Below are 11637 nucleotides of genomic sequence, written 5' to 3'. Positions count from 1 at the left end.
GCCGGCCCGGCCAGTCACCGGGGTGTAGGGAGGGGCGGGGGTGGGGGGTGCTGCTGCACGGGCTGCCGGGAGATGGGGGCGGAGCCGGCTATTTTGGGCTTGCACCAGGACGACGTCATCCCCAGCTGGGACCTGGGAGACCGCGGCGAGCTCCATCCAGGCTTGACACATTTGCCAACCAACAAGCCACCTGGCCCCTGGTCCCGCTGTCGCTTCTCTCTAAACAGGCTCAATGATCGATAGTTACCCCGGAGGAAATCGCCACCTCAAGGACTCACAGATTTCCCCTTTGGGCCTAAATCCTCCCCCCATTTTTCAGATTCCACCTCTAGCCCCAGGTCCTCAAAAGAGGACAGACCTGCCTCTCATAGCATCCTGTGGCATCCTTAATCACACTTGTCAGAGTTACAAATTAGCATTTATTTGTTTACTTGACTGACATGTACTTTGCCCACTAAAATGTAAATTCCTCAGGGCAGAGCTTGTGTCTTTTTTTGTACTAGAGTATTAGGGCTCAAATACAGTGGTGGGGTTCAAAAACAACCATTGGATGATTAAATAATGCACAATTGCGAACCTCTTACTGACAGTTTTGACACGTTTGGGGAAGTAGAGTTAAAGGGTAAATAAAAGGAAAACAAAACAAAACAACAACAAAAAATGGAAAGGAAATACCCTGGTTTTAAGATTTTCCTTCCCAATGTGATCCTATTAAGTAGACTTCTGCCTCAAAGTGACTCCTGGGTTCAAGCTTCATGGGAGATTTAGAGAACTTCCAGACTTGGCTGCTGCTTGATATCCACCAAGCATTAATGGAACATCTTCTCCATAGTAGATGTGGCCAGGATATAAAAAGAAGACTGTGGCCCAATCCCTGCCTCCTCAGAGTCCCAACTCGGTAAGATACTAGCCCGTTAATACAGCCCACAGGGAAACCCCAAAGGTTTGGAAATAGATCTGGATTTGCAGCCTGGCACTACTATGTGATTTGGGGAAACCTCTAAGGACTCCATTTTCCTCCCTAAATACAGGGAATGTCTAGGACTGTTTGAAAGTCAAATGAGGTGGGGTGTGTAGTCCGTCTTAGTACAGTCTTCTCTGGCATCATTATTGGCCCAAACAGTAATGGCTATGAATCCAGAAGAGTGTTTAGATTTTATGACCCAGAAATGCTTCTCCAAGGAGAAGGGCTTGAGCCAGATACGGGCAAAGAGTGGTATTTAGAAGTGGTATTCAGAGGGAGTATTTAGAAGCTCATTTTGGCTGAATAGCTCAGCTACGTCCTCAAATAAGAGAACTTTGTCCAGTTGTCCTGCTGCCCACAGTCTGAGCCTCCTGCCTACATTTGGGGAATTCCTATTGCGTAGTTCTTGATGGCAGCCAGGCCAGCCACCGCCTGCCAGAAAGCCCGGACACTTGCTCTCCTAGACTTCTCGGCTCCAAGGGTGCAGGCACAAGACACAGCTCGGCCAGTGGCAAGCTCCCACTGGGACTCTGAATCTGGATCAAGTCACAGAAAAGCTGGGGCAGTTGAGAAATCATTTCTGCATTGTGATGGCAGTGGAGGCAGCAGTGGCCTCTAGTGTCTGGAGGAGAAAATGTCAGCCTCGGTGCCTGGGTGGGAGGGGGCCTCACTGCAGTGGGCAGAGGGACTGGCAGGCTGTCCTGTGCCCTGACCTTGACGATGGTGCCGGCTGCCCACGTTCCCTTGGTGCTTACCTGTTTGCAGAGGCTTGTTTGGTGGCCCTCATATTGATTCTGTGTGCTACCTGATATCTAAGTCTCTCTCTCTCTCTGTGTGTGTGTGTGTGTGTGTGTGTGTGTGTGTGTTTCTTTTTTAATTTGCCAGGGTTAGTTTCTGCTGTTTACAACAAGAGTCCTGACTGATCTTGGTATAAGAGGATAAAGTTAGGTTAGATCACTCTAAAATCTTCCAAATCTCTTTCTTCTTCTCTTATCCCCACAGACATTTTTCTAGCACCTTCCATGTATGTGGTTATATTAAGAATAGGAATACAAAGAGGCTTACGTTCCAGTCCCTGTACTCAAGAAGATGAAAATATAGCTGGGACATAGACAAATGACAGCTAGGAGAAATTATATAAAACACATCTAGCAAGCAGGATTCATCTCCTTTGTTCACAAAGAATTCCAACAAAATAAGAAAAGACAAACAATACCATTTTTAAAAAATGGGCAAAGGGCACAGAGAAGACAGTTCATAGAAGAGAAAGTACCGACTTTTAAACAATTGAAAAGATGCTCAACCTCATTCATAACAAGAGAATTCTGAGGGAAATCTGTGACAAAATACTTTCACTTATCAGGTGATTGACCAAGATTAAAAAGTTCAGTACATCATATGGGCAAGGCTGTGGGCACAGGCATTTGCATACACTGGTAGAGGGAGGGTAATTTGGTATAACTTCTAAGCAGAGCAATATGGGGTATGTTAAAATTAAAGTTGCATAGCCTTTGACCACAATTGCAATTCTAATAACTTATGGTTGATTATACGTGCAAAGAAGTATACACAAGGGTTGCAGCATTCTTTTCAATAGCAAAGAATTAGAAACAACCTAAATACCCATTTACCAGTACACTGGTTAAATAAGTGATGGAATGGAATGGAATACTAAATTGCCACCAGAAAGAATGAGGTATGTTCTAACACAGACCATCTTCTAGATTTATTGTTAAGTGTGTGTGTGTGGAGGAAACAGGTATAGAACAAAGTGTATGCAGATGTGTATACACACATTAGTATGTATACTAGTAGATGTCTCTGGAAGGAAACACTAACAAAAAAGTTAACAGTGGTGGCTGCCAAGAGGGGAACCAATGAAGGAAACATTTTCACTGTATAAACTTATTTTTGTTCATCTCTTTAGTACTTTTGAATTCTGAAGCATGTGTACATAACTGTACAGATACAGAATTTTAAAAATCTAGTTGGGAAAATAGGTTATTAGTAAGAAGCTAAGCAGCCTATGCAAGTACAAAATGAGTGACAGAGACACAGTAGGGGCTGGGAGAAGCTAGAGGAGGCAGAGCTCCCAGGGTTGGATGGGTTCTGGGTGACCATGACCTAAGCTGGAAGGAATGACAACATGGAGACAAGCAGGGGGAGTGGCATTCCAGAAGGAGGGAATGGTGAGAATGCAGCTTTGGAGGCAGGCATGTTCCTGACACATCAGAGGCGAGAAAATGAAGGTGTACGGTGGGATCCAAGGCTGGGAATCTGTCTCTTGGGTCTGCCTGCAGGAGGTAATTGTAGTCTCGCTTTAGAAGCTTCAGGGATGAAAGCATTCCCCTTCACTGAGGGAGTCCCCAGGAGCCCAGCTAGGTCACTCCCAGCTGCCCCATGGAGGTCAGAGTTGCCACCTCTACACACCCACACCCAGTCCAACCTAGGCCTGCCAGCACCTGCCAGCAGAGTTTCTAGCTGGGAGGCCTTTCGGGTCTGAGAGGAGATGGCCTTACAGCTGCCCAGGGTGGGCTGGCTGGTACCGTGGACAGGAGGGGAGCCTGACTGCCTCTCTGGATGCCCAGCATCCTGGCAGGTGAGGCCCTCCCTGCTGGCCTCCCCAAGCCCTCACCTCACCTCCTATGAGATGTTGGGGGGTAGGGAGAGGACTTTTCAGAAGGCACTGACAGCCCAAAAACATGGGCCCAAAGACACCTCTGTTCTTGTTCAGCCCAGAAACTGGACCCTTATTACCTTCCCCCCGCACCCAACAAATGCCTGGGCAGGGCAGTGTCAAGGGGAGTGTCACCCCCTCCCTGCCTTTGAGGCACCTGAGTCACTGTCTGGGAATTGGGGACTTGGCAGGCCCAGAAAAGTTGGTGTCTGGAGGAGGGGCCTATAACTACTATAGGCAGGAGGGGAGGGCATCTGAAGAAGGGGAGGGCAGCAGCATAAGCTTTGGCCCAGGCTGGCCTGGGGTTTGAATCCTTATGCCTTCCTTTACTGGCTGAGTTACCTTGGGCAAGCCTCCGTTTGCACATCTGTAAAATAGGCATTTATTTAACAAGTCTATTCAACAAATACTGAGTATCTAATATATGTTGGGCAGCATTCTGGTACTGAGAGTAGAATAGACCCTGTTCCCATGAAGCTTCCAGCCCAGTAGGTATAACTGTATTTACCTCAGGATTAAACCAGGTAATATGGACATAGGGCCCAGTAGCTGCTCAATAAATGGCATGATTGCTTGAGGCTCTCTCCCCAAAAACCGCTCTTCCCTCCCCAAGTTTGAAACCAATCGAGAAAGAGAAAGACATGAGTCAAATAAAGATTTGAAAATCAGTTCTCTTAGTGAAAACCAGCTTTGAGGATATAGCTGAGCTATTTCAGCCAAAATGGGCTTCTAAATACTCCCTCTGAATTAAATTGCCCCCCACCACCAGCTCTATACACATATATACACAACTACAGGCCTCTCTCCTCCCAGGACAGAGCTTCCCGTGTGAGCTTAAATCCTCAAATTGAGAATACTTGCTTTCTCTGGACAAATTATTCCAAACTAGAAGGAGGAAATTGCTATGCCGGGCACGCCCATTTTCTTCTCTAAACCCCCCACCACTCTGTTGCTTCCACTCCATCCTCTACTTACTGCAAAGTAATTATTGGAACAAAGGTGACAGGGACAGGTAATGGGTCTCTGGGAAGGCAGGAGTCACTCCATTTCCAGTGTAGCCCCAGGTGCAGGTATGTGTTTTATTAGCCTGTTTTCTCTGAGATCCATTCCTCCATCTTCCCTGCCCTGCTCTGTGTCTCAAAGGCTGCACTTTCTTTTTCCTTGGCCCCTTTGCCAACTAGCTTCTGTCTAGGTTCAGCCAATGGAAGACACTGATCGAAGATTGAGGGTGGGAGGAAGGGAGAAGCCAGGGTATTTCTCCCCCTCTCTCAAATCATGGGGCACCTCAGACAGTCGTTGTGTCTCCTCCATGGCTCTGACTCTTGCCAAATGTCCCTCCCTCCTTACTCCCTCCTGGTCGCTTCTAGGTAGCTCTGCTGTGGCTTCAGCTCCCACCTGGTGTCCCAGTTCCAAGCCTCTGGCATTATCACCTCATCCCTTGGCCTCCAGCCCTAGGGGTGATAGCAGCTTCCTGGTGTTACTCACTTTAGGGTTGGCTTCCCGGCATCCCATCCTGAGAGCAGGAGGCCGCAGGAAGGACTGCAGGGGGCAACACTGGGCACTGAATCTCTCCAGAGGGTTAGGGGTAGGATGGGGTTGCCCAAGTTTCAGCAGCTCCAATGGCTGAACCAACCCTCCAGCCCAGTGGGAGCTACAGAAAGTCCATATACAAAGATTTTAGGGGCAGCCATCTGGTTGGAAGTGAGGGCTGGAAGCTGTGCTGGTATAACACATGGCATTTGAAAAAAGGGTCAATTGTCTTCATCAAAAAATGGCGAGTGTTGATGGAGCTCGCAGGAGGGCAAGCCCAGCCCCTCCCCGGCCATTCTTCCGTGGTTACTGCCACAGTGCCACTGTTCTGCCTTAATGCCAGCTTCTGGTCTCTCTAAACCCAAACCGCCTGCCTGAAGAAGATAAACCCCCTCTATAGGGTGAACACCAGCTATGTCAGACCATGTCCGCTACATCAGACTACTCTAAGGCACCACTTCAGACCCTCCTGGCCTCACCAGCTCCAGTTGCAGTCTTGTGAGGCTCCGACCAACTTCACACACATGCTGTTTAAAAGCACCTTACCTCCTGTCCCAGGGTTTCTTTATTGACGCTGCAGCCCAAGTGTGTGCAATCCAGAAGTTCAGGGGGGTTCGTGCTTAATGGACTGAAGGTTTAACCAATGGAAGAGTGGAGTCGGTGCATAAATTCCCCCATCCTCACCACCACTCCCACCCAAGGAATGCTTCTGAGATGCCATTTATTCAGCTTCATCTGCTCTAAATTCTCCCTCCTTTCCTGCTTTACGCCCTCTTCCTAGAATTGCACCCATTAATGAAATCTGAAATCAGATCTGCTTTCTGGGGAGCCCAGGCTAAGATACCAGTCTTCCTGTCTCACATTGAAGCCCTCCCCCCATGGTTTTCCCCAAGAGAAAAAGACATTTGTGAGACAATAATGCCACAGCACTTTATTTAGGATAGATACAAAGGATTCCCCTAGTATTCATCCCCCTCCTCTTCTTCTCCCTCCCCCTCCACACTATCCATGCCTACCTCCTCGTAATCCTTCTCCAGGGCAGCCATATCCTCCCGGGCCTCAGAGAACTCACCCTCCTCCATGCCCTCGCCCACATACCAGTGCACAAACGCCCTCTTGGCATACATCAGGTCGAACTTGTGGTCCAGACGGGCCCAGGCCTCGGCAATGGCGGTCGTGTTACTCAGCATGCACACGGCACGCTGCACCTTGGCCAGGTCACCTCCGGGTACCACAGTGGGTGGCTGGTAGTTGATGCCAACCTTGAAGCCTGTGGGGCACCAGTCCACAAACTGAATACTGCGCTTGGTCTTGATGGCAGCGATGGCAGAGTTGACATCCTTGGGCACCACGTCTCCACGGTACAGCAGGCAGCAGGCCATGTACTTGCCATGACGGGGATCACACTTCACCATCTGGTTGGCAGGCTCAAAGCAGGAATTGGTGATCTCCGCCACCGACAGCTGCTCGTGGTATGCCTTCTCCGCGGAGATGACTGGCGCATAGGTGGCCAGGGGGAAGTGGATGCGTGGGTAGGGCACCAGGTTGGTCTGGAACTCTGTCAGGTCCACGTTGAGGGCCCCGTCAAAGCGCAGGGAAGCTGTGATGGAGGAGACGATCTGGCTGATGAGGCGGTTGAGGTTGGTGTAGGTGGGGCGTTCGATGTCCAGGTTGCGGCGGCAGATGTCATAGATGGCTTCGTTGTCCACCATGAAGGCGCAGTCTGAGTGCTCCAGGGTGGTGTGGGTGGTCAGGATGGAGTTGTAGGGCTCGACCACAGCTGTGGACACCTGGGGGGCTGGGTAGATGGAGAACTCCAGCTTGGATTTCTTGCCATAATCAACAGAGAGCCTCTCCATCAAGAGGGAGGTGAAGCCGGAGCCGGTGCCCCCTCCAAAGCTGTGGAAGATGAGGAACCCTTGTAGTCCTGTGCACTGGTCAGCCTAGAAAGTGAAAGTGAAGAGAAATGTGGGGTGTGAAGCACAGCTGACAAATGGGAAAGAACCAGCCTGCTCTGTTTCACATTCCCCCCATGTGTCATAAAATCCTTGGAAGACTTTTTCCAAGAGCACAAAACAGGGCCTGATAAGGTCGGCCCACTCTCTCCTCCTCATCCCTCTTCCTCTCTAAAGCCTCCTGAGGTCTAACAAACAGCTCTCTTGAATCTTGTAACATAATCATTTTTGTCATCACAATTTGCCAGCTCTACCCATACCCGTGTCTCCCTGATTTAACTTCAGATATTTCTGGAGAGTTTCTCCAACAATCCGGGAACTTATTCCCAAAGTCAGTCATGGAGCCCTGGGCCAGCATTATTTGGATCCCTGCTTTCATAAGGCCTTCTGCCCTCACCCCTACAAGACAAGGTGATATTCTAGGAATGCTTATGGACCTCCATCACTTGGCCAGGCAGCCCATGGACAGGTTTGCGCTGGTGGCCATGCTGCCCAGGATTGGGCCTGTTGCTGGAGAAGATAAAGAAGACATCCAGCTCCAGGCTGCAGCTACACTCTGCCTCCCCTGACCAGGATGCAGGGCTTAAGACTTTTCCAGGAGGCTCTCCCAAGGGCTGAAGCTGCCCTTCCCCTATCTGGCCTCCAAACCACAACAAGAATCCCCTTCTCTCACCAGCTTCCGAATTCGGTCCAGCACCAGGTCAATGAGCTCCTTTCCGATGGTGTAGTGGCCTCGGGCGTAGTTATTGGCAGCATCTTCCTTGCCTGTGATGAGCTGCTCTGGATGGAAAAGTTGGCGGTACGTGCCCGTCCGAACTTCATCTGCAATGAACAGAGTTTTAGGCCTCACTCCTCTTGTAGCCTGGCTCCCAGAGCCCCAGGGTACCCAGTAGAGGTGGGATCTCCAGGCTCCAAGTCCTACCCTGGAGGAGCCCCATTCAGGTTGCTGCTATTGCCCTTGACTTTAAGTGTTCATCAAGTAAAGGAAAGGGATGTGGGGTGACATTGAAACTCTAGAGCGGAGTGACAGTGGCTCTGCAGATCTGGAGTTCTAGTTGGCTGCAGTAACTGGGCACCACACACTCCGGTGCTCTCCAGTTATAGAGAAGGACTTGCTGTGGTACCTGGGACAAGGCCATGGAAGAGATGGATCATTACTCACCAATCACAGTGGGCTCCAGATCCACAAACACAGCCCGGGGCACATGTTTTCCAGCCCCAGTTTCACTGAAGAAGGTGTTGAAGGAGTCATCCCCTCCCCCGATGGTCTTGTCGCTGGGCATCTGCCCATCTGGTTGGATTCCATGTTCCAAGCAGTAGAGCTCCCAGCAGGCATTGCCAATCTGCACGCCGGCCTGGCCCACGTGGACTGAGATACACTCACGCTGAGCAGACAAATGGCAGAAAACACCCTTAGCAGAGAGAAACGTTCCTGCCTTCCTTCCTTGAGTGGTTCTCCGGCTGAGGGCAAAGTTTCTTGGACTCTGCTCTCCTTGCCCCACCCCCTGTGGCTAAGCATTTACAGGTGGCATTGAGGACCAACAGGCATTGGTTCTGGGGGCTGGGCCAAACCCCTCAGGGGAAGCAGAAGATGTGGGCAGTTCTCAGATTATAGAGTCTTGCTCAGGAACTAAGCATCTTGAGGAATGTTGAGGGGATCAAATGAGGGCAGAGAACCAAATTCAACCCATTGGTGTTCAGAAAGAAATTCGGGGCCACCGGTGAGGGAAACAAGATCCAAGTGAAGTTTCCAGAGTCAAGGATAAGGAAGAGGTTTATAGAAGCAGAAAGAACTCTGGATTCATGTGACAGCCAGAAATGCCAGTGAGGAAGGAAAAAAGGGGGCCTGGAATCGACATGCACATGCTACTCTTTTTTTTAAATATATTTTATTGATTTTTTTACAGAGAGGAAGAGAGAGGGATAGAGAGTTAGAAACATCGATTAGCTGCCCCTTGCACACCCCCTACTGGGGATGTGCCCGCAACCAAGGTACATGCCCTTGACCGGAATCGAACCTGGGACCCTTGAGTCCACAGGCCGACGCTCTAGCCACTGAGCCAAACCGGTTTCGGCACACATGCTACTCTTTCCTCTTGGGTGTGCATGGCTCTGGAGTAAGGTGGGACTGGAAAGAAAGGTCTTCCCTACATGATTCAAGGCTGGTGGTCAAAGAACCCTTGGCCCCTGAAACAGGACTGTTGGTCTAAGAAACGAGAAAGGTCAGTGTCCTTCCTGGGGAGTCCCATGAGAATCAAGAAGGCCTGACCCTCTTGCTTCATCAAAGATTTATTGAGCCTCTACTATGTACTGCACACTGTGCTGACACTGGGGACACATAACACCTAACACTCAGTCCCTGCCCTCAAGAAGCTCACTGTCTAAGGAAGGGAGAGTTTCACAAGTTAACCGATGTGTGGCAGTGTAGTCAGTGGGGTACCAGAGACGTCTCCCAGACCACTTTCCTGGGTACTACCAGAGTACTTCTCTGCTTGAGAAGTAATTTCCACAGACCTTTCAAATAAAATGAGCACATTCATCAAATTTCCCCAAATTAAGGCTTAACAATACAGAGGATGTGGAGAAATGTGAACTCTTACATTGCTAGTAGAAGCCTAAAGTGATGTATCTCAAATTAAGAAGAATCATATAATATGATACCATTTATATAACCAATACTATGCATCATTGACAGATAAATTTATATATTTACTATATAGTCTTGTAATGTGTATATATTGAAAAAAGAAAGCAAAGGAAAAAAAAAAAAGCAAAGAAAAATATTAACCAAATTTGGAATAATGGTTCTCTCTGGTAGAGATGAATGTAATTGGAAAAAGACCCTCTTTCTTCCTTCCTTCCTTCCTTCCTTCCTTCCTTCCTTCCTTCCTTCTTTTCTTTCTTTCTTTCTTTCTTTCTTTCTTTCTTTCTTTCTTTCTTTCTTCTTCTTTTTTTGAGATCCTATTTCTTGAAGTGGGTAACAGGTATTCATTAGATTATTCTTTATACCTTTATACATATCTAAAATAGTTCATAAATATTTTAATGAGGATACTTTCTTCATAAATTTGACATTTTTATCCTATATAATAAAACCCTAATATGCAAATTGACTGACCTGTGGAACAACCAGTCGCTATGACACGCACTGACCACCAGGGGGCAGGCGCTCAACACAGGAGCTGCCCCCTGGTGGTCAGTGCGCTACCACAAAGGGGGCACCGCTCAGCCAGAAGCCAGGCTACAGGCAGGCGGTAAGGAGCGAGGGGTCCCAGACTGTTGATTAGATCCCATATATTAAGCATTAATCAGTTCCAGAAACTATGCTAAGTGTTTCACATACATTATCTCATTTGATCTTCACAACAGCCCCCTTGAGTAGGTATTTTTATTAACCCATTTTACAGATGAGGAAACTGACTCTCAAGAGGTTAAGCAGCTGGTTCAAAGTCATGAGCAAAATGAGGAATATTCAAAGCAGGGACAGCCTGGCTCCAACTATGTTCTTATCTGTTCTTCTATCTTGCCTATGTGGGGAGACAGGTTAAAGATATCAAATGACCCCACACCCAGACAACTCTGAGTAACTGGAAGCACCCTCCCTCCTCTTCCCCCTCTCCCCCCTCCCCCCACTAATATGTAACTGCAATTGGGCAGGGCTATGAGGGTGTATCCCCACAGCTGGGAGATGAGACCACAGTGAATCTGCCATGGGGCCCAGGGTTTGTAGGGCAGTGCCTACATTTTGTGCTCCAGTCCTGCTTACCCCACACTCCCTACCCCTAAATTCAGAGTCCTTTAGCAGCCCTGCTCCTGAGTCTAGGTTCAGGAAAAACACACACACACACACACACTCACTCACACATCCTGGTTACCATCACCCTGTCCTTCTTCACCCCTGCACATACCCCCACATATCAGCACATTTGGGAAGGGGCACACACATCTGGAAGTCTCTTTCCCCCTTCCCCACCCCACCTGCCCACACACTGTAGCCCCATGAGTACCTGGTCTCCCAGAGATTCCTCACACCACCCACCTGGGCCCACTGGGACCCTCACTTGCATGCTTAGCACCCCACCTCTGCTCACCATGCTGCTTGGTTGAGTGCTGACTGGGATCGTCTGTCTGCTGCTAAATGGAAAACAGGGATGGGTTTGTGAGAGCCCCAGAGCCTCCGGCCTCCTTATGCTCTCTGGTCTGCTCTCAGTGTGGAAATGTTGTTAGAAACACCCCGGGGAGGGCAGGCCTGTTGACTTGGTTACCAGGCAGCAGGCAAGTCCTGGTCCTGGGCCCAAATAGGGGAGTGAGGCGGAGTGTAGGTGGGGCTATGAGGAGTCTGCGGTGAACTAGAACAAGGAGTCCTTGGGCAAGAGATCAACCTCAGGGCCTTTGGGTGGGAACTCTATCATAGAACACAGGGAATAAGAGCTTGGGTTTAACCTCATCTCTAGCATTTAACTTTCTTTGCCTCAATTTTCTCATCTGTAGAATGGGAAGAGGTGGTATTG

The 11637-nt window shown here is 49.1% G+C and overlaps 1 protein-coding gene across 1 annotated transcript; it reads right to left on the bottom strand.

The window, feature by feature from the left end:
- Nucleotides 1–6130: 6130 nt before the first annotated feature.
- Nucleotides 6131–11330, bottom strand: LOC307105880 (tubulin alpha-1D chain; the record flags this gene model as incomplete). The annotated part of the gene is made up of 4 exons (XM_079781803.1): nt 11218–11330; nt 8289–8511; nt 7800–7948; nt 6131–7114 (listed from the first exon to the last, which is right to left on the bottom strand). Exons 1-4 carry the CDS (start codon nt 11218–11220, stop codon nt 6131–6133), a joined length of 1359 nt encoding a protein of 452 aa, XP_079637929.1. The 5' UTR covers nt 11221–11330.
- Between the last annotated feature and the right edge of the window lie 307 nt (nt 11331–11637).

The sequence above is a fragment of the Cnephaeus nilssonii genome (genome assembly GCF_951640355.1).
Source record: "Cnephaeus nilssonii genome assembly, chromosome: 10".
NCBI lineage: Eukaryota > Metazoa > Chordata > Mammalia > Chiroptera > Vespertilionidae > Cnephaeus > Cnephaeus nilssonii.
Note: the sequence above shows the minus strand (reverse complement) of the source record. Positions and strands in the feature narration are given on the sequence as shown.